Here is a 24,020-nt window from a genome sequence, read left to right as displayed (position 1 = left end):
TATATGAGATCAGTAACAGAATAAATACAGAGGAAAGATGAGCTCTGGGGCCCTCCAACAATTTGAAATCAGTCAAATGAGGAGGAACTATCAAAAAGGAACCGATAAGACACAAGGAGGTTGGATAAAAATCAGGATTATAAAGTATCCTGGAAGCCAAAAGAGGAAAAGTCCTCCAAAGGAAAGGAATCATGGTATCAAATGACAGCTCTAAAGTTTTAATAAGAGGAGACTTGGAATTGATCACAGGATTTAGCAGAGTACAGACCACAGGTCATACTAACAAGAGTAGTTTTATGAAGCAGTGGGGGCAAAAGAATGATTAGAGCAACTTCAGGAAAGAACAGAAGAGGAGGACATTGAAACAAGTTCAGGTAACTCCTATCTTCTGCTTTAGGAAAGCAGAAAAATGGAGCAAAACCTGAAAGAGAATGTAGGGTAGTTTTTGCTGTTATTCTCACCACAGAATTACAGCATGGTTGTGTGCTGGCGGAAAGGGTCCAAGAGCAGGAGGTGAGCAGTCCTTACGAAGCAGGAGACAGAGCAAACGGCTACTGGAGCAATGTCCTTGCTCCTTGTAAGTGAAAGCAAACAGGATCTAGTTATACAACAAAATGCACGCAGTTGGCCTTAGATTAAAGCAGGGACAACTTAGTCACGGTAACACATGGGACAACAGCGTATACGAGCACAGATACACAGATATGACTTGATATTCTCTCTCAATGAGAGTGGCAGAAAGTGCTGGAAGTCTAAAGAAAAGGAAAACAGTGTGAAATAGTCATTTAGGAGAGTGGCAAAGTGACAAGGATAACGCATGAGCATTTCTGGGTAGCTTTTTTTTTTTTTTTTTTTTTTTAACGTTTTATTCATTTTCGAGACAGGGAGAGACAGAGCATGAACAGGGGAGGGTCAGAGAGAGGGAGACACAGAATCTGAAACATGCTCCAGGCTCTGAGCTGTCAGCACAGAGCCCGACGCGGGGCTCGAACTCACGGACCGCGAGATCATGACCTGAGCCGAAGTCGGACGCTTAACCGACTGAGCCACCCAGGCGCCCCTCTGGGTAGCTTTTAAAGGCCCACCTGAGAGTAGAGGTCATGAATGGAGATGAAGTATTGCTTTGTATGCATGCATTTCTGTTTCCAAGTCATATTTAGCTTTTCAGGTAGAAAGGTGGATTTGGCCAGGGTTGGGACTTCTTTTTAAAAAAAATTTTTTTTAACATTTATTTTTAAGAGACAGAGAGAGACAGAGTACAAGCAGGGGAGAGGCAGAAAGGGAGACCCAGAATCTGAAGTAGGCTCCAGGCTCTGAGCTGTCAGCACAAAGCCTGAAGTGGGGCTTGAACCCACAAACCGTGAGATCATGACCTGAGCCAAAGTCAGACGACGCTTAACTGAGCCACCCAGGCACCCCCACCAGGGTTGGGGTTTCTTCAGGGAAAAACAGCAAAGGGAGTAGTGCGAGGAAACTGAGGCTCTGTGCCAGAGGGAATGTGATGACAGATTCCAAACCTGATACAAGGGAAGCGATAAGTAAAGATCCCAGGGAAGTAAAAGAATGTTTGAGCTGGGGAACTAAGGCTGGTAACTTCAAAGGAATAAAGGATAATGACCCAGGTGAAGACATACCAAGTATAAGTCCCGATGACTCACAGGAGATTTGAAATGTGGGGAGGTCAGGTGGGAAGCTGGAGAGAAGGGAAGGCAAGTGGTCTAGAACAATAATTCTCAAAGTGTGGTATGTGAGTCTCTGTGGGTCTCTGAGACACATTCTAGAAGTCTGAGAGGTCAAGACTATTTTTATATAATATTAAAGAATTATTTGCCTTGTTTACTGTCGTTATCTCAAGAATATACAGAGGAATCTTCCAGATGCTACCTGACTTAATGGGGACATCATTACGACAGCTAACAGAATGTATGTATCTATTCTTATGTTGCCTAGAATTGTCTATATTGATAGCTGTATGATATAACTAACTTTGTAAGTTTCCCCAAGATTAACTTAGTTTGTTGGAAATACTTCCACTATGTTCTGTTTGTCTTCAGTTTTATCTGTTGTAACCTCTTTATTGTCCAATAAATTACCTTAAAACCCAAACTTTCCTCGAGCCTACAAAGAAACACAGTTGAGAAATATGTACTTTGCTGTGTTTTGCAATATTAGTATTAAAAATGTTCTGGAAACCTCTACAAATTTTAAAACTTTATTTGAAACTGTTTGAAATAATTTATTCTAAAATAAGTTTATTCTAATACATTTTTCATCTACTTATTGATGGTTCTTTGGCTTCAAAATGATAAAATTAAAACATTTGTCTGCTGCAAAACCCACAGCTGTGCCATCTAAGTCTAAAGGTGCTGACAAATATAGATATGACATGGAAGGGAGACTGGAGCAAAATAGGAAAATAGGAAATTAACTATTAGAATTAACAAAAATTGTTATTTCCCTCAAATGTATAGATGTTGATATCTTATTGTGCCTATCCAACAGAACATTTCTGAATACTACCCTAATGCCAGTTGTGGGCACACTGAGATCACATATTCAGTTTAAAGACAAGTATTTTGGGACACTTGGGTGGCTCAGTTGGTTGAGCATCTGACTCCATTTCGGCCCAGGTCGTGATCTCACAGATTTGTGAGTTCAATCCTAGTGTTGGGTTCTGCACTGAAAGCACAGAGCCTACTCGAGATTCTCCCTCTCTCTGCCCCTCCCTCCCCTGTTTGCACTCTGTCTCTCTCAAAATAAATAAACTTAAAAAAAAACAAAAACTTATTTTTATTTGAGAGACAGAGAGAGAGAGAGAGAGAGAGAGAGAGAACGAGCATGTGGCAGTAGGGGAGAGGGGCGGAGGGAGAGAATTCCAAGCAGGCTCCACGCTCAGCACGGAGCCCAAAATGGGGCTCGATTCCATGACCCTGGGATCATAACCTGAGCTGAAATCAAGAGCCGGATGCTCATCCAACTGAGCCATTCATGTGCCCCTGGAAAAAAATATTTTAAATGAAGATATGAAAAGGTCTTCAAAAGCCAGAACTGTTATAAAATTTCAAAGTAGAAATGAAAGAGGCACTGAAGCACTTTACAGGGTAATTATGGTGCTGGACTGGCTAGAGAGGCGCACACAACTGCTAGCAGCTGAGAAAGCCTGGGACGCGTGACAATGCTGAATGCCTACTAGATGAAAAGTCAGTAAAAAAATCACAATGCTGCCACTTTTCAATTACACAGTAAGTTCCTGAATTAAAGACTTGGCAGAGACAGTATCTTGTGAGCCAGACTACATTTTTGTCCTACAAACAGATTCATATACAGATGTAGCTGACCCTGGTATTTTGCTTCTATTAATTTGGTGTCAGAACCAATCGATCATTAAAGATCTTTTGCGTGAATGTACGGCCACAAACGCATGTGGTGTTGAAATACTCGAAACATTAAAAACTTTTATGAATCTCATGCTTTATCCTAAAACATCTGTGTTGACAGTTACACTGACAGTAGGTATGCAAAGCAACGTGGGTGACAATGGCAGGCACCTGAGCACAAATTAAAGCAGGGGCACCAAACTGTACCAGCAGCCATTCAATTCTCTGCCACACACTCTCGCAAGGAAAGAAAAAAAGGCCAGTTTAAGAATGTCTTTGATGAAGCAATTTATATAGCATTTTGTACTGACTCAATCTCAATTTTGAGTATATGTGTTCTTAATATTCTGTGTGACTAAGTACTATGTGTACGTCAGTCAAGGAAAAGCATCTCGAATGCTGGAGCTGAGAGCTAACCTAGCAGCTCTTTTCACAGAATGTCATTTTTATCTGAAAGGGTGACAAACCATTGTAATTCAGATTTGAGTACTTAGTAGACTTCCCTCAAAAGAGAACAAAATAAGCCTGTTATTTCAATGATAAAAATTCAATGATTCAAGTGAAAATTGGAATTGTGGACTACTTTTACCTACCACAGGGAATGTGACGGTGTCCCAATACATTAGAATTCAGAGACGTGGTAAGTAGTGATTTTTTTCCTGGATATTGTACAATGAAAGATATCAACATTTGGAAGATCTCCATAACTCAGTAAACCAACGTTTTCCAAATGACCAATGCATGATGTCACAAAACCACGCATGGATAAAACATCCATTCAAAGTATAAAAGAGACTGCTGAGGGGCACCTGGGTAGCTCAGTCGGTTAAGTGTCCAACTTTGGCTTAGGTCATGATCTCACGGTTAGTGGGTTCGAGCCCCGCGTCGGGCTCTGGGCTGACAGCTCAGAGCCTGGAGCCTGCTTCAGATTCTGTGTCTCTCTCTTTCTCTGCCCCTCCCCCCCACTCATGCTTTGTCTGTCTGTCTCTCTCTCTCAAAAATAAACATTAAAAAAATTAAAAACTAAATAAGACAGATTGATGAATTTTAGTTTAACAGAGTATGCAAAGTTCATCGATACGATTTCAAATGTTTAAGTAGCAAAAAAACAATGTCCACAATTACCTGGAAAGACTATTAAAATGTTTTTTTTCCAACTACATATCTGCATAAAGCCAAATTTCCTTCATGTAGATCAACCAAAAACACATAATGCAGCAGACTAAATGCACAAACAGGCAGGCACTGGAATTCAATAAAATATTAGAGATTCACAAAACTGTAAACCAACGCCACTCTTCTCACAAACATTTTTGGAAAACAAAGCTAGTTTTCATTAAAATGTTACTCATGTCACCATGCAACGGGTTTATTATTGCTATTTTGAAACTAATTAATAAACATTTATAAAAGTTTCAGCCTTAATTCTCCTAATGATAAGTAACGATAGATATAATATACACTAGCAAAATCTCTTAACGGTCTTGAATGACTTTTTAAGAGTACAAAGTAGTTCTGAGATTAAAAAGTTTGAGAATTTCTGCTCTAGAAGCAACAAATGAGGGTGAGAAAGACAGCTATTTACCCCATCTTCAGGCCCCACAGTATACGGAACTGGAGAGAAAGTGGCCCCACTCACTGGGATCCAGGAAAAATATATGCTCATAAAGCTGCCAGCTTTCAGCTGGAGCAAACTGGTAAAAAAAAAAAACAAAACTCTCCCCTCTCTCCTAAAACACTAAACTTCCCCATCTTTACTAGATCTTTCCTCTCACATTGAGCAGTTCTATTACCACTGAACCCTGGAAAGATGATGCGGCAGCTCTAGCTAAGTAATGGTCCAGGTTGGCTCTTATGCTGATGGGCGATCCCTCTTAAACTTCACAGTATTACATACACCAGCAAAATGCAGCAGGAACAAGAATTTCCCTACCAATTTCACTTCCGCTCCCTCCATCTTGGACACTCCATAAGATGATGCTACTCTCTGAAGCAACAGCAACCATTTTGTCTTTGTCTCCATGTGGACCTCCAACTACTTTGGCATTTAAAGCTACTCGTTCAATAGTCCAATCCAAATATGGACTTGTAAACACTTGTTGCCATCCTGAAGACTCTTTGATTCTGTTAGTAAAAATAAAGTATAAGTTAGACTCAGCAGCAATTAAGCAAATACAAACGAATGTTCCAAAAAAATTAATCACAGCTATATTTATTAAATACAAGATTCTGCCAATATATTTCCTCTACAAAGCCAGAACAATATTCTTAAGCTATCTTCTATTTACATACATAGGACATATAAGCCACATAACAAGAGACCAGCATTTTATATTTCTCCAAAGGAAAGTTTAGAACAATCACTCAGATTTTGAAAAAGCTTTAACAACTTAAAAAAAAAGAAAAAGATTATATCTTTCACTTTTCTACTCAGAAAAGTGCTACTATCATTATCTATGGATAGACCAGTCACAAAAATCAGAATTTTAGGATATTATTCCTTTCAATTATTAATCAGTTATTGAGTTATTAACTGTAACTACCTACAATCAACCTATTATTTTTTGGTACTTCAGGCGACAGGGCTGATAGTCTATCCAGGTAAACCAAGATGAAGGCATAATCCGGTATATACCACTATGCATTCCAATAAACTGGGACAATCAAATGAAAAAAATGTAGGGCTTTGGAAAAGCCTGATTTTAAAGGTTTCATTCTAAATGAAAAAATTGCATGAGCCTATTCTTTCCAAATAAATAAAGCCTACCACGGTTCAGATCTGCAGTTGAGTGACTATAAATGCTTTAATATTTCATCACTTATAAACATACCTTTAAGTTCTTAGTAATTTTTCTGCCCTACCTGAACTTAAGTCTTTCAGACATGTATTCCATGTGATTATATAGCCAGCCTTCATACATTCAGAACTTACAGTTATGCAGTCACAAGTAATGACCTCAACCTTAACTATGGAATATCTGTTTTTGAAGTCACACCGATGGAAACAAAGTTGTAAAGTTTTTATTTGCCTTACCTATGACAATAAACACAGCGTGAAGAAAACGATGCTCATTTATATACTACCTGACACACAATCACAAAAAAACCTTCAGTGTTCATACATGACAGTTACCTGAGGACCTGGGTAGAAATACTTTCGCTTCAATTTTGTTTAATAACGTGTGCTAACATGCACCTGGAGGGCTCAGTCGGTTGAGCAGCTGACTCTCGATTTCAGCTCAGGTCATGATCTCACAGCTTGTGGGTTCAAGCCCACAATGGGCTCTGCACTGGCAACACAGAGCCTGCTTGAGATTTTCTCCCCTACCCCCAAAATAAATACATAAAACTTAAAAAAAATTTTTTTGAAGTACGCTAAAGTAATACAACCATAACTCGCAAAAATATGCAATTCAGCCTTATCATTTCAAAGAACTAATGATTTCCTTAACTTCAAAAGAATATACAGAAAATGCACAATTTTTTTAAGAAAATGCACAATTTTTCCTAAGCATTATATGGTTCTGCAATTACTCACTTCAGCCACCAGATGGGATCATGTGTTATGATACATAAACAGAAAAAAATCATTTAGTAAAATCTAAACATGTACAAACATTGAGATATGACATATAGGCCCTCTTAGGAACTGTCAAACTGGGCACAAAGCAGGGATTTGCCAGCACCTTGAGAATAGTGACCACACGCTGCTGATGTAGACACAGACACATACGAGGCTCAGGACAGTGTTCAATAGAGATCCTGTGCGGAATTTAATGATGTGATTTTTGTGATCATTACTTTAGAAATGTAAGTGTATATGAGCTCATCTTTTATAGAAATCATACTTATAAGGTACCTTTCTCTACAGAAATTAGGTTATTATAAAATAGGGATGCCAAAAAAGAGTAAAAGAATCAGGACAACATATTTGAAAGTGATTATAACAATTAGAAAATTTAACTTGAGGCACCTGGTGACTCAGTCAGTTAAGCATCCAAATCCTGGTTTCCGCTCAGGTCATGATCTCACAGTTCATGAGTCTGAGCCCACATGGGGTTCTGCACTGCGAGTACAGAGCCTGCTTGGGATTCCCTCTCTCTCGGTCCCTCCTACATGTATGTGCTCTCTTTCTCTCTCTCTTTCAGAATAAACCAATTATTCTGATTAAAGATTAAACAAAAAAGAAAATTTAATTCAATATGATAGGTGATACTGTTTTTAAGTTAAAATCAAATACAAAGATGAAAAACATATATGCTTTATCATTTTCCACACAAGTGACACAAAACTTTAATATGTAAAACAAGACAGATGAGCTTTGATTGGTACTCTACCTCCTTACTCCTGCCCAGTGAACCAACACTATGAAATCAGGAGACTTATGCAAAGAATATGAATACCATCCACATTAAAATCTCAAAAGAAATGTAGTGGAAGAGTCATGCCCCGACAACATTGTGCAACTTACTACAAATACGTAGTACCCCAGATTATATGGGAACAGATAAAATAGGTCATTTTAGAAGACAGTCTAAAATTAGATCTAAGTATATCTATACAAATATAAAGCAAGATAAAGGAGGGCTTGCAAATTCACTGAGGAAAGGATAATTTATGTGATAAATAATCAGAACATAATTAGCTACTACCCTCTTGGAAGAAAAGAAAATAGATCCCTAAATCTCACACCATAAACCAAAAGCAAGTTCCGAATGGATTGAAGATCGAAAAGCTCCTGGAGGGCAACAATTTACACAACCTCTCTTCAGTAACATAGATATACAAAAGTAAACAGGTAAGCGTGGGAGGGAGGAAAAAAAAGAGAGGAAAACAAACCATGAGAGACTCTTAAGGTCAGAGAACAAACTGAGGGCTGAGGGAGGGAAGTGAGTGGGGGAAGGGCTAGATGGGCGATGGGCACTAAGGAGGGCACTTGTTGGGATGAGCACTGGGTGTTGTAAGTGATGAACCACTGAACTACTCCTGAAACCAACACTGTACTGTGTGTTAACTAACTAGAATTTAAATAGAAATTTGAAGGAAAAAAAAAAAGTAAAGCCTAAGAATATGGAAAATTAGTAAATCTAGGTGAGAACATACAGGGGTTCAATGTACTATTTCATTTTTTAGGGTTTTAAATTTATGAAAAGCTGTGGAAAAACAACTTGTGGAAAAGATTACACTATTGAAATCATTTGAGTATTTATTTTGAAATCTTCTAATTGCCACTGTGTTAAATGATTTAACCATATATGAGGAAATGCAATACATCCTCAATTCTCTTCCTTCGTCACTGTGCATAATTAGTCTGCCATCAACAACACTCAGAGAAAGCAAAGAAAGGTCATGGTCAAAAGCAAACACAAAAAATGGAAAATGTAACAGCATCCTTCTGATATTTGTCACTCAGTGAGGGAAATTTTGTGCAATACTGCATGTCTCTGTGTGGCAAGTAGCAATCTTCAGTACTGCTGTGCAATAACAGAGGTTACACCTGGGTAACATAACTATTTCACAACTCCTCTGGAATTCCTTATTAATAAAAACACGTACATAATATTTAACCAAATAAAAAATAAAATCTAAAATAGTTTTCTCAACTTAGAGCCACAGCCCTTAAGTTCAAAACACCTCCCCTCAAAAAATTCCTTTTTTCAAATCGGTCTTGCTTCATATAAAAGTCATCCCCCAAAGAAATCACCCAAAAAGTCATTTCCATACTATTTAATAATTAAAATAAAAAAAACAGAATACTCTCAGAAGGAAAAGTTTGCACTAACTCTCTATTGCAATGAAAATATAACATAGAGATTATTGTTACAAAAGGCTTTTTTACCCAAATGGCTAACCTACCAATAAGCTCAGATTTAAACAAATACATCTGGGATTCTTTAAAATACATCTGTAAACTCTATAAGTTATTTTTCATATTTTTAATCTATTGTGGGTATTTTTTCTTAACTAAACTCAATAGTGACAAAATGTTTATATATTCTTTTATTTTTTAGCAATTAAGTGGGATAATAATCACAACCGTCTATGTGCTACTATGCCACTTTGTCAGAGTAACACTGTATACAGTGATTGTGAACAAAGAATCCTACCCCTTCTCCAATTTAAAGAAACAGAATCACTGGTCTCCACTACATTCTTCTTCATTCTCTCTTAGTTTCTGAGAATGCCAAGAATTAGTAAAACCAAACCACCTCTGTGTAAGTCTCACATGTTACAGACATTAAACCATATCACTGCTGCCCACAATTGTCCTGCTTCAATACCTCACTCCCAACTCTTTGAAAGTCATGACCAAGTCTTACTACCCCCACCTACAGAGTACAAAAGACTGAAATCACTATAGACAGAAAATCACAAGACTCCTATTAGTAATTCTGCCTAGCCACTTAGTCTAATAGTTAAGTGATTCAAGAGCTGGACAGAATAAGCAAAAAGAAATAACCTCAAGATACCTCAATTCTATCACAGTTGATATTAAATGGGAAAGATATATAAAAGCTATCAGAACATTTATCAAATTAATTACATAAATAAAACCAAACGAAATCTAGTCAAGAGACACAGAAGTGGGCAAAATACGCAGGAAAAAAATATGATGACTAACAACTCTTATGTCTGTAAATATAAAATTGCAATTATTAAGAACTACACCTCTCCAAAAACAAACCTTTATTACTTATACAGTACCTGTAACACACAGCGAAATGAGCATATGCAGCTACAATCCAGTTGTGATGGCCAGCCACAATTAGCACCTTTCGTGGATCCACAGGAAACCCTGTTGATTGTAGAAAAAGAAGTGGTTAATGTTCTAAAGCCGGGGTGCGTATACTATGGCCCATGGGCTGATTCCGGTCTTCTACCTGTTTTGATTAATAAAGTTTGGTTGAAACACAGCCATGCACATTTATTTACATATTGTCCTTGGCTGTTTTCAATGCTGCAATGGCAGAGTCAAACAGTTCAGACTGAGCCTAAAATGTTTACTGTTTCTTTAACATAAAAAGTTTGTCGGGGCACCTGGGTGTCGGGGCACCTGTCGGGGCACCTGTTTCTTTAACATAAAAAGTTTGTCGGTGCACCGCTCAGTCGGTTGGGCATCCGACTTCAGCTCAGGTCATGATCTCACTGCTCGTACGTTTGAGCCCCACGTCGGGCTCTGTGCTGACAGCTCAGAGCCTGGAGCCTGCTTCAGATTCTGTTTCTCCCCCTCTCTCTGCCCCTCCCACGCTCGTGCTCTGTCTCTCTCTGTCTCTCAATAATGAAGAAATGTTTAAAAAAAAGGTTTGTCAACTCCTAAAGATTTAGAGCAAACAGATGATCACAAACTTTTTAAATAAATTATATGTCAAATGAGATATAAAAATATAAATGATATATTTACATTAAAAGACAGGTAAGGCAAAGATCACATCTTTAAAAAATAATTACTCAGTATCACTCAGAACTAAAACCATTTGCATTTTTTTTTTTTTCTGTCTACTTCTGTAATCTTTGTTTACCTAGCCTAACAGTCTCTTCTCCAGTTCCAGAGAGAGCAGGCTGGGTACCATTTCCCCGAGCTTCACTTTCTGTGGAATTTAATCCATTCCTAGAACCAGCAGAGGATCTAGTTGTGTTGTTTATTTTACGACTAGGAATACCTATAAAAAGAAATAATAAGGTACATTTATTTCTAAATTCACCTACCAAAAATTTATAATTTCACACTGTAACAAAGAAATATACAAATGTGAATTTCATCATAGCTAAAAAATACCTTCCAATATAGCAATTTATTACAAATAATTTAATTACTGTGAAAAACAACAAAATGAAAATGAAATAAATTCTTTCAACAGATTTCTATTTATCAATCATGTTATATTCCATTTTAGCTAACTCTAGCTTACTGAAATCAATCATTAATTCAGTTGTCACCAGTGTTCACATTTGCTGTCTGTTTACAGTGTTTCCAGTTGCTTTGTGTTCGGTACAAGGCACTCACGGAAACTGCTTTACAGCTCAACTGCCCCTTTTACTAAATGTCTTTTATTTGGCAGAAGAGTCTGTTTTGGAATGAAATCTTGCTCAGAAGCCCAGCTTAACAAAGGTAAAGGCAAAAGTCTCCTAACTGACCGAGGTGGGACAGGGATGACAGGCGCCTCACGGCCTCTCTCTCGTACACTGGCCTATGCCTGCAGAGCTCCCCGGGTTCTACAGAAAGGACACTGACAGCCGGTGCTCTAACACGGGCTGGCAGGCTACGGGCCATGGCTGTTTACATCAATAAAGTTGTACTGGTTGCATCCGTTCATGTCCACAGAGTGTACGACAGGGCTGAGTAGTTGCCATCCAGATCTTCTAGCCCACAAGCCTGTCTGGCTTTTTACAGAAAAGAAAAAGTTTGGCACATCCCCACTCTAACATACAGTAGGACTTCTGTTAAAATTAAAGTTCTCAGCATTCCTAGTATATTTATACACGAGAAACTCAATAATCAAGAAAACAGATTTTCCTCTCTACATGCGTACTGTACTTGCCAAACGATGAAAAACCAAATTTTCTTAAAGACTAGCTAAACGAAGCAGAAGTACCTGGTGGAGGCAAGTAACCATGAAAAAGGACACTGCCGCAAGATGAGCGTTCCAGTTCTTCGCATAGGAGAAGCCTTCTTACTAAAAACATTTCAAAGCAAACTTGTCAAGAGTACATGCAAACAGAAAAATAGGACTCCATTTTTATTTTCTCTAGTTAAAGAGGATAAGGAAAGAAAAGGAAAATGTTTAAGTTAAATCAGTTGACAACCTCTTTTTACTATGAAAACCACAAAAAGTAAGCACACTGAACCAGGTCATCAAAAAACAGGACCTGGTACAAAACATATTTCATTAGACAAGTTTACTACATGAAAAGTCACATCATAAAAACAAAATTATTAGGACAACACATACCTAATGGAGTGATTCCATAAAATTCTGCTTCATGCCTGAGAACATTAATACTTACTCCCCTACAAAAAAAAAAAACAAAACACCAAACAAATGGTATAAATCCTCCAACACTGGCAACTTGGATTATCTGAAGCAGAGGGAAAAAGTACTACATTCTTAAAGTGAACAAATTCATAAGGCTTTAAAACTTATTCTTCTAATATCTTTAGTCATTTTAAAAGCTCTAAATAAAACAAAACAAAACAAACAAAAAACAAAACGCATGCCAACGAAAACATTTTTTTACTTAAAAACCATTCCCGTGTAGATGAATTGGGTAACTGAGAAATTAGGGCCTCAGAGGGTTAATATGAATAAATTATCAAGAAATACCTAATAAGGCAAATAAGAGTAAGAATCATTCTTGTATGACATTTATTGCTTTTAAATTTTTATCATAATTATTTCTATATGTATTTTAACCTCCCCAATTATACTATAAAGATCCCTACTCCAGGCGCCTGGGTGGCTCAGCGTCCAGCTTTGGCTCAGGTCACGATCTCATGGTTTGAGTTTGAGCCCCATGTCTGGCTCTGTGCTGACAGCTCAGAGCCAGGAGCCTGCTTAGGATTCTATGTTTCCCTCTCTCTCTCTGCTCTTCCCCCGCTCTCCCTCTCTCTCTCTCTCCAAAATAAATAACATTAAAAAAAACTTTCTTAAGATCCCTACAAGCGCATGATCCATCCATTTTCATATACCTTGCATAATGACTGTATATAATAATTATGTAATAAATATTTGTTGAACAAAGAAATTCAGATAAATGACTCTTCTCATCAGAAACCAAAAATAAAAATATAAAGAAAAAGTGGGGGGGGGGGGGAGACTAGCCTTAAAAAGGGCTCTAAGCTTACTAGAAGATGTTATAGGACCATTAAATAATTTGAAAATAAAAAGTAAAAAGAACAGAAGATTAAGAGCTTACAATACTAATGATTCATTTTGACTTGCAGTTATAACTTGTCCTTACTTTAAAAATATTGCCTGGGAAGAAATAAGAGCAGCATCACTAAAAATTAAAAGGATAATAAAGGAATACTGTCAACAATTCTTTTCCCACAAATTTGATAACCAAGATGAAATGGACCAATTCTTTGAAAGGTATCATTTGCTGAAATTCACATAAGAAAAAAAGAGACAATCCGTATAGGCCTATACCTACTAAAGGAATTGAATCAAAACAGAAAGCAACAGACCCAGAAAGATTCACTAGTGAATTCTACCAAACATTTAAGTTAAGAAATCATACCAATTCTCTATAATCTCTTTCAGAAGTTAGAAATAGGAATATTTCCTAACTCATTTTATAAGGCCAGTATTACCCTAATACCAAAACTAAGACACTATAAGAAGAGTACAGACCAGTATCTCTCATGAACATTTGTGCAAAAATTCTCAATAATGCCATAAGGCAAGAACTGTAATAAAGGCACACAGAAAACATACAACTGTTATTCACAGATGACATGGTTATCTATGTAGAAAATCCAAAAGTACAGACAAAAAACTCCTAGAACTAATAAACGATTATAGTAAGGTTGCAGGATACAAGGTTAGTATATAAAAGTCAATTGCTATGTACTAATAATGAATAGTGGAATTTAAAATTAAAAACATAATACCATTTACATTAGTACCACCAAAAACAATTATTTAGGTATAAATCTAACAAAAAATATGTTAAGATCTATATGAAGCAAACTACGTAACTCTAATGAACAAAATCAAAGAACTAAGTAAATGGAATGATATTCCATGTTCATGGATTAGAAAATTCAGTTTTGTTAACATGTCAGTTCTTTACAACTTCATCTGAAATTCAATTAAATCCTAATCAAAATTCTAGCAAGTTATTTTATGGATATTGACAAACTGATTCTAGAGTTTCTATGGAGAGTGAAAAGACCCAGAATAGTCAACACAATATTGAGGGAGAATAAAATTGGAGGACTGCCAGTACTCAACCATGGCATTTACCATAAAGCTATAGTAATCAAAACAGTGTGATACTGGCGAAAGAAAAGACAATCTGAAAAGCCTACCTACGGTATTATTCCAAGCATAAGACATTCTGGAAAAGGCAAAATTATGGAGATAATGAAAAGATCAACGGTTGCAGGGCGGGGGGGGGAGGGGGGGAATCAACAGTCAGAGCACAAAAGATGAAGTTAGTGAAAATATTTTCTATGATATTAAAATGATGGACACGTGTCATTATACATTTGTCTAAACCCACAGAATACACAAGACCTAGAGTTAACTATAATGTAAACTATGAACTTTGCGTGGTTATGATGTGTCAATGGAGGTTCACCCTTGGCATGAAAAAAAAAAAAGTACCATTCTGGTAAGTGATGTTGATAATGGAGTAGGCTATGCATGTGTAGGAACAGGAGGTACATGAGAGATCTCTGTATCTTCCTCTTGATTTTGTTTTAAACCTAAAACCGCTCCAAAAAAAGGTCTTTTAAACAATTCCTTGGGTTTAATAAACACGTACAACTGCAATGTTAAATTGCTTTTGTTTGTCAAATTGGTTGTGACTGGTTTAACATAAAAACAGTTAAACCTTTCTTTTCAAAACCATCTGTGTTAACAGCACAATAGTGCTGGCTAATTACGAGGTGGCTCAGGTCACAACAGTTCTTGAACCCAGTCTTCTGGGGAGGACAAGAAAACAAATATGGTAATTATAGCGCAGTGTGATAAGGGCAACAGAAGAATTTTATGGAAGGTAGAAAATTAGAATACAGTATTTTTTAAATTCCTTCCCATCTTCTTTTGAAAGGTACTACTACTTAGAGAATTTTAATTTGATAGGCCTCTTTAAATGAAGTAACATAGCAATTTATAAGAAGCGCAATCAATAAATACAGATATTTAATTCTTACTAATTCTGCCTTTACTGGGTTATCTAGCTGTGAACTAGTCACAAGAAATCGACCACAAGTAAATTTAGGCTTCTTTCATCAAATTCTATGAGTCAAGATAATTTTATTCAAGAAGTAGTTAGTAACTTATTTGCCACCTCCATGGACCAAAAAAAACCAAAAAGCTCCAACAAACTCTTTTATTGATTCAGTAAATATCTATTGAAAAGCTACAAAGTGACTATATGCAGTCTTTTTTGTTTTATATGCACTGTTTTAACACTGGAAAAATCACAGGAAACAAGAGACCAAAAGATTTTTGTCATCTTTAAGGAGCTCATATTCCAGTAAATATAAGCCAAAACTTACATAATATTATAAAGAAGCAGGTCAAATAAACAACCAGAATTTTTAAAATATTTTTTAGATTTTATTTTTAAGTAATCTCTATACCCAACATGGGGCTTGAACTCACAACCCTGAGATCAAGAGGCACATACTTCACCAACTGAGCCAGCCAGGCACCTCTAAACAATTGGAATTTTAAAAGCTGTGTCTAAAAAAGTATAAAGAGATCTTCAGTGACAGTTCACTAGGAATATAGGGAATAAAAGAATAATAAAGGCAAATTAGACTGTAAATTCTTAGTAGGAATCCAGATGTTGGCAAAGTTAAAGTAACAGTTTAAATGGTCATTCGTTTATCTACAATCTATAAAACTCATGTATTGGACATGACGCATAAAACTCATGTACCAAACACAATGCTAGATCCTGGGACTATATAGGACAGTGCTTACCCTGTTGGAATTTAAAGTCAAACAGAAGATAGACTACTAAAAAAGCAAAATGTGTAAGAAATGTTGTGGTAATGGCAGGACAGGAAACTAGGAAGACCTATACTGAGTGGACATACCAGACATTATTGAAGAAGTCAGGACCAGGACCAAGACCAAGACCACAAAGGGGCGCCTGGATGGCTCAGTCAGTTAAGCGTCCCGCTTTGGCGCAGGTCATGATCTCACGGTCTGGGAGTTCAACCCCTGCATCAGGTTCTATACTGACAGCTCAGAGCCTGGAACCTGCTTTGGATTCTGTGTCTTCCTCTGCCCCTCCCCCACTCGTTCTCTGTCTCTCTCTCTTTCAAAACTAAATAGTAAAAAATTAAAAAAAAAAAAAAAAAAAAAAAGACCAACACCACCAAGAGGTGAAACTGTTGAAACAAGAGAAATTTAGCAGGGGCAAGATCGTAGAGAGCCTTATGAAACAATAAACTCCCAAATCCCCAGCCATTAATCCAAGAACATATTAAATAAGAGTTTTAAGTAGAGTAGCAACCAGATGACATTTATATTTTTAGAAGATAAGTTTGGCTACAGTGTGAAAACTAATCGGAAGGAAGTAAGAATGCAGGCAGGAAACTGAATGGGAAGCTAGTGGAGGGGTCTAAAGGAAGAGATGATAGACACCATGGTGGCCTCTACCTGTGAGTTTAATTCTGCGGAAACTTTCAAGCAAAACAATTTGGGGATGGGGGCGGGGGAGAACTTTTTCGTTCCACAGAATATTCCAAAACACAGACCTACCGGTAAGAATTTACTTTAAAAAGATACATTTCTTACCTTAAATCTAGTTCTTTTGTCCGAAGAAAATTTAAAATGGGTGCAAATGCTGCTGGATCTCGATCAATAAATATCTGTAAATGAAGAATTGTTTTATTTTCAAATTATAAATTCAACTAATTAATCTGTAGCACTAAGGGGACAAACACTAAATTATTTAAATACCGTATTTACTTGATCCCACTCTTAGATTTTAATGTTTCTAAAGTTAGAATGCAGTTTTAAATGTGTGCATTTAAGGTAGTATTGTCTCTTCACCCAAAAACCTATTATTTGATTGATAATATTTTAAATGTAGGAATACTGGCATCTATTTATTGATATTTTTGGTAAAAGTGACATACTTTTTATCTGAAATATTGTAGAAATCAGTAAATACTTCAAAACCATTATACATAAATAATACCTTCTTATGTTATCTTATCATTAATTACTGGTGACAATGACTGTGACTTATATAATTTGTGATTCATATGTGAATTAATGAAACAACAATGTACTTTAATAAAACACACAGGGTAATCAAGAAAAATAAATACTGCACATTACTATAAAAACTGGAAACGAATACTATTCTCATAGCATTTTTACATTCCATTATCTCAGTTTCCTCAAAAGCCAGGGATGGGGGATGATGACAAAACACATTTCTTAAATAACAAATACTGCACCACATACAGGGAAAAAAACAATGCTTTAGAAAATATGAAATAGGTAATTGATAACTTTCTATAGGAATATATACCAACACTTTGGATACAGATTTTAAATCAATCATAAAAGTTCTAACCATAAAAATGAACACCTTTTAAAGCTTGCATTATTCAATTAGACAGAAAAATGATAGCTAGCAGTAAACCTCTTTATACTATGATTGATTATGTTTCTACAATAAACGAGGTTGTTCTCGCTACGTAAGCTCTTGCTTTTGTTTTTATCAGGACCAGTGAGAAGTTGGAGACACAACAGATTGGTGCAGATGTTGTTACTACTGATGTCTATAATCTCTCATGGACGTACGTGCTTTTGCTGCCTAATTTCATCTGCAAATCCCATCACAGCAAATAAGTACGTCTGGTCACTTTATTGCCTCCAAACAGAAAGCTATTTTAGCTTTTGTGAGTACTAGCCATTTCCTTTACATACCGTTGTGCACATTATAACTGTTTTTTAAATGTATAAACTCGTATTTCTGTACTGCACCCTGATAGTTCTTTCCTTCCCTCATTTTGCCATTGCGGTACAGGTTCCTAAGGTTTTTCTCCAAAATAAAAAAATTGTAGGACTTAATTAATTTGCAATATCTTACCATTCTAATTCAATATCAAAATGCTTTAGTATCCATATTCATCTAATTATTGCTAAAGTTTTAATTACTGATTAAAAGTATTTCCTCTCCTGACAATGTAAGCTCCTATCATCCAATCTCTTTAATCATAAATACCTAAATTGCTACATGCAGTATTCCATTTTGAGTTCTATTAATTACAGAAACACTATATGTAACAAGAAATGAAACACTTTTTAAGTACATATACATCACTTTCATTTAGTGGTTATTAAAATATTAGCTTTTCTGTCTTCTTAGAGTCACTATATAATACAGAACAATCATTAGCATTATTATTAATTAATTATATTACTAATAAACATTTCAAGTTAGAAATATATATCAGCATATTATACTCACAGCACCAGTTTCATCTCGCAGTGTTGAAATTCGTCCACTCAGCAAACTAGAAGAGTCATGATCAATAAGCGGTTAGTTCCTAAAAGCTGAGTATGAAAAGAATGCCCTCATTTTTTATCAAATGTCCAAGACCAATACAAATGAATCATCCTATCTTCAAAATAATATCAAAAATTTTAAATCTATTTTAAAAGTGAAGATTTTTACCCAAAAAATGAAAACATTAATTTAACCGGAAAAATAAAATTTTTTATTACTTTAATAATCAAGTTTTAAAAAAAAATGGTACTAAAGAATTATATAAAATACCTGGAAAAAAAAGAATCTGGAATCCACATAAGGGTTTGTCTTGAGGTACTAAATCTGCAATTAAAAATAATCTGGTATTATAAATGAGGACATGATTTGAAATCTCAGTGTTAACCTGCTTCATATAATAATTTACAAGTTGTTGCACAGCTATAGCTACATCAATTATGTACATTTATTATTTTAAAATCGTGCCAGTTTCAGTTCAGAGCTAAGATTATTCAAAGAGAGCACAACAAAAATCACGGAATTTTTTTTATTTTTTATTTTAGAGAGAGAGTGTGTGTACAACCTGGGGGGGTGGGGGCAGGGGCAAAAGGAGAGGGGGAGGGAGGGAGAATCCCAAGCAGGCTGCATGCTCAGCAGGGAGTCCGATGCAGGGATCACCCTGGGATCCTGACTTGGTGACCTGAGCCAAAATCAAGAGTGAGAGGCTCAAGCGATTGAGTCACCCAGGTGCTCCCAAAATCAAATAACTAATTCGCTAACATATAATGCTTCTTAAAATACCACTTTCCAGCATACCATCTGCTGAAGAATCAACAAAGGCCATCACAAAAAGTCCAAAATTCTCAACATTTATAATTACCTTCAAGTCCCATTCCATCTCTCCAACACAGGTGTATTCCCATCTAATAAGATAGTACTTCAATACCCTTGGACAATTCATGCTTACTCTCTCATTGGGTATCTACTCTACCTATATATTTTTTTTTTACTTTCTGTTGCCATCACCATGTGTCCTCACACAGAAGACAGCCAAACAGACTTCTGCTTTTCTCCACATTCCTTGTCTAGCATTATGACTGTTCTAAAGCAGTCCCTGTGCCCATTAATCAGATTAAGAAAGGATCCAGGGAGTTCATTCAAGAAACCACGGCAAATTTTGCAAGTGTATATCTTAGCAAAATCTTAAGAAAACATGAGGAGCAGATTACGGCTAGTCAAAGGAAACTGACTTGGCCAAATAAATAAAAGCAAATTCAGTAAATGGCAAACTGAAGGATACAAGGATCCACTGCCCCCCCGCCCCCAACAAAATCACTATGTTCTTGAGGCTATCAAATTAACTCCAAATAAGGATCACTTATAACTTGTGATCCTTCATGCGCACTCATTATTCAGCAGACTGCCAGAGAACTCAAATTTTGTGTCACTTAGAAAATTACACAGGTCTGCTTAAAGTTGCATTAGCAGTTTCAATTAAAATCAGCAGTTTGGGGTAGGGTTAGTAATCTGAAATTTATGGGCAAAAGGATTAGATCCTCTCCCCCACCAATTTTCCACTTTTCAAACAGGAGGAAGACAAATGGGGGGGGGAACCCACAGAACGTAAAAACCAGGTTTCAAGTCTGACGTCATAAAAATGACATTTGCAATTACATGCGGTGCCTGGGTGGCTCAGTCAGTTTCGCGTACAACTCTCGGGCTTCACCTCAGTCATGATCTCACCGTTTGTAGATCTAGCTCTACACTGGGCTCTGCACTGACAGCTTGGAGTCCGCTTGGGATTCTCTCGCTCCCTCTCTGCTCCTCCCCCCCGTTCGTGCAGGTGTGCATGTACTCTCTCCCAAAAATAAACTTTAAAGAAAAAATAAATTAGCTACACTTTAAGGAAAAAAATAAATAAAGTTACATGTGACAAGCATAATTTTCTGCAATATATATGAAAGCCTTATCTAATGGTTTTTAGCTCCTATCCACAGTGTGCCAAGAAAAGGGCCATGTCCAATCTGGTCTCAGCAGAAATGTTACTCAAGATATTAGCATAATATCTACACTTATAGTTCTTGCTCTTTGCCTCCCTCTAAATTAACTTGGAAGCAATCTAATTAAAATTATTTATCCTTCAATGTTACTATGCCACCAACCCTTACATTTCCCATTTTTACTTCAAATTCCTTTATCAAACCTGTAAGGCTGGTACTATTATCATCACTTTACATTTTAGGAAAACTAAGCACTAAAAAATAATTTGCCCTAGGCTGCTGAGTAGTTACAGGGAAAGCCTGGGAACTGGAATCTGTATCTGCATGATTCCAAAGTCCTTTGTCCATAAGTTCCCCACTAGCAGATCCCAGACCTCTCTTGTGAGGCCTCAAATTGTACTCATTCATAACAGAATTAATCACAAATTGAGTCATATTAGGTTTCTTTCACTTCTTTAGGGTTTTTTTTTTTTTGGGGGGGGGGTTGGTAAATACTGTTAATTCTAAGTGAACCCTTTTCTTCTCTGCTTCCTGAATTACCCACAGTGTTAAATAAATCATAAAAATTGCTCATTTCTATAATTCCTTTGAATATGTCCAATTTCATATCCTTCCTCTCTTCGGGGGGGTGGAAAGGACCTCACCTATATAACATATGCTTCTCTGCTCACAGTATACCCTCCTTTTGAGTTTTACTCTATCACCTTGGAGCCTACCTCCATTCTTGCCACAGGTAGTTCTCCCAGGGGCAATTCCTCAACTTTATTGAGAATCAAATCAGGATTTTTTTTTTTCTTCACAATGGCTAAGGTGATTGTGTTAATCTGTTTTGTACAAGATACAGATGACTTCTGGATCCCTTCTAGCTCTAAACTGTTGCAAGAGTCTATGATTCAAAGTAACTCAAGAAAATAGCCTTAGAACACTTGAAGTTGGATGTCCTGTTTTCTATAGGCCATGTCATTACTTATGTCATAAACCATGTTATCCTAGCAAATCTATAAAGTTTATGCTGTTTTTTTAATTTAAATTCTCATTCCTATCTAACAACTTTCGTATGTCTTCTAAACTGTTCGATCCAATAATATATTTATCTTATTTTTGTATTCTTTGCTAATATCATCCCTTAGAAAAACTTACACCCTGATAAAATCAAGTTTCATAAACAGTGAAATAAAATAAAGTGTTTCAGCTCCAAGATGGCTGCCTTTTATGATTAAAAAATTTAAACTCAATTCTACAGTCATTACCAAGAGTTCACTCATTATTAAACCATCCACTTTCAGCATGCAGTAAATAACACTACATTTAATTTTTATCGTAATAGTAATATCGTAATACTTTAGAATACCTGAAAAGAAACATCATCCACAATCTATAGCAATTAGGAACCAGTGCAGGTATTTTCAATGACCATAGTGCTATTCCTCAGCATTAATACACACTGCAGGTCGACTCTAGAGGGGGTATTCCTTTGCATCCATACGTTATCAAACCCGCAAAATTTCCATGTGATTTTAAGGGAAAAAACCCATTTCTTACATTAGGACACATGTCTTCTCCAGAAGACCAGTATCTATACAGAGCAATAACCTACCTCACACTGTTGAACGGTTTTGCATGGGGGGAGGGGGCGACCGGGAAAGAATGAAGAATGACTGATTCTTGTGTTGAATAAGTACACTTAGAATTAAACGTTTAGGATTAAAGTACGATACATTTTTATCCGTATGCTTCACAATGTTGTTTTGTATTTTTAAAAATATTAGTTACGTCCGGGATGGTGAAATCCTTTCATGTTCTCGAGCACTCTATCGTTCATCTCCTACCAAGCTTAAAACTCAACCACCCCTTCCTTCAAACAGAGCTGGCAAAGTCCCATTTTTGAGAAGAGTGACTCATAAGCCATACCGAATCCACAAATGATTTTCCCCCAAGAAAGCTTAATAGAAGTCACAGACAGGGAGTGGAAGGCAAGAGAGAGGATAAAGAGCTTTCAGTCTGTCTACTCTGAGTAGACAGTGCCAATATCCAAAGCTTCTCAGAACCAACTGTTAAAATTGCGGTTCCTGGACCCACTGCCCTGCAGGTTGAACAGATCCTTCAAAGCTATACACCCAGAAACTCTGAAAATAAATAACGTACTGCAACTCTACTGTACTCCATCCACCGAAATCCTTCGAGACTGCAAACACTCCTTAATTAGAAGGGGAAAAGAGCACAGTACTCTTTCTTACCCACGCCCACCGACACCTTGTTGACCGAAAAGGGAAGCAGGTTCATCTGCAAAAGCCAAACCACAAGGCCAGGCTTCTACAAAATAAATTCCTCAAATACACTCTAAGGTTAGGTAAGGAAGGCTTTTTAATGTTCCACTTGGCCTGATAGTTTAGAAAGGGGGAGGGACAAAGGTTGGCATTCTAGGAAGGCAGCCACGGGCACATGGGCCCGGCTCGCTCTAATTCCAAGAGGCCCTCCTGCCTCTCCGTCCCCGGAGCAGAGACTTCAACTCGAGACCGCCGACATTCTTCCCGCCGGGAGGGCCCCCGCGTCACCCACCGGGCTCGGCTCCCACATTCGCCCAAGTCCCCGCCAACCTTGGCCTCGCCGTCCCCCTGCAGGCCGTCCGCCGCATGCCCGCTCCGAGGCCCTTCTCCGCGGACTCACCTGGTCCCCCCGACGTTCAGCTGCACGATCTCGCCACTGCCAGCCGCCGCCGCGGCGAAGCTGCCGCAGTGCCCTCCCGCCATCTCCGGAGGCTCCGGGCGCGCACGCCGCCCGCCGTCCCCGGCCGGGGCCGTCGAGCCCGCGGAGGGAGCCCGAAGAGGCGGCGGTGGCGGCGGGGGCGGCGGCGGCGGCGGCGGCGGGGGCGGCGGCTGCGGCAGGGCCAGCAGGGCGGCGGCGGCCGGAGGGCGGGAGGTGCCCGGAGCGTCCCCCACCTTCCCGGCGGCCGGGCCGAGCTCTCTCGCGGCCGCCTCTTCCCCTCCGCTCCCGCGGCGCGGGAGGGCGGCCTGGCCTCCACCTCTCGCGGCCTCCAGGCCGCAGGGCCGGCCCCGGTCTCTCCTAGTGCTCGGCTCCCGCCGCCGCCGCTGCCGCCACCGCCAAGGCGGCCGCTGCAGCCGCAACCTGCCTGGGAGAAGGGGTCGCCGCTGGGGACAAAATACCGCAGCGCTCACCGCTTCGCCCGCCGCTGCGGGGGAGGGGGGGGAGGAGGAGGAGGAAGGAAGGGCGGGGGAGGAGCTTCCCAACCCAGCGGGGCTGGCACTGAGGGAGTTAAGGGAATGTGCTCCTGGGCCGCCGCCCGTAGGCGCGGGTTTCCAGGTCTTTCCAAGCGCCCCCCACCCCCCGCGCGATCCCAGCCCGTTCCGTTTTACATTTAAGGTTTTCCAGTAGTCAGATTCCCCACATTGGGGGCAAGTCTGGGCAGACTGTCCTAAGCAACTTTATTGTCTCC

The 24,020-nt window shown here is 38.3% G+C and overlaps 1 protein-coding gene across 2 annotated transcripts in view; it reads right to left on the bottom strand.

The window, feature by feature from the left end:
• Positions 1-23,755, bottom strand: part of KCTD3 (potassium channel tetramerization domain containing 3) — a 54,394-nt gene extending 30,639 nt beyond the window's left edge. The window contains exons 1-9 of one of the 2 annotated variants that reach the window (XM_078441038.2): positions 23,234-23,755; positions 18,858-18,911; positions 18,549-18,594; positions 16,859-16,932; positions 12,329-12,387; positions 11,972-12,052; positions 10,898-11,038; positions 10,083-10,173; positions 5,311-5,501 (exon numbers count right to left, since the gene is read on the bottom strand). In XM_078441038.2, coding sequence (XP_078297164.1) covers positions 5,311-5,501; positions 10,083-10,173; positions 10,898-11,038; positions 11,972-12,052; positions 12,329-12,387; positions 16,859-16,932; positions 18,549-18,594; positions 18,858-18,911; positions 23,234-23,316 — 820 coding nt within the window. In that variant the 5' untranslated portion in view covers positions 23,317-23,755. Of the gene's footprint in view, positions 1-5,310; positions 5,502-10,082; positions 10,174-10,897; positions 11,039-11,971; positions 12,125-12,328; positions 12,388-16,858; positions 16,933-18,548; positions 18,595-18,857; positions 18,912-23,233 lie in introns of those variants that run through there. The other variant, XM_078441039.2, reaches the window with a different exon arrangement.
• Positions 23,756-24,020: the final 265 nt, after the last annotated feature.

Source organism: Panthera onca, chromosome F1 (assembly GCF_046562875.1).
Source record: "Panthera onca isolate mPanOnc1 chromosome F1, mPanOnc1 haplotype 2, whole genome shotgun sequence".
NCBI lineage: Eukaryota > Metazoa > Chordata > Mammalia > Carnivora > Felidae > Panthera > Panthera onca.
Note: the sequence above shows the minus strand (reverse complement) of the source record. Positions and strands in the feature narration are given on the sequence as shown.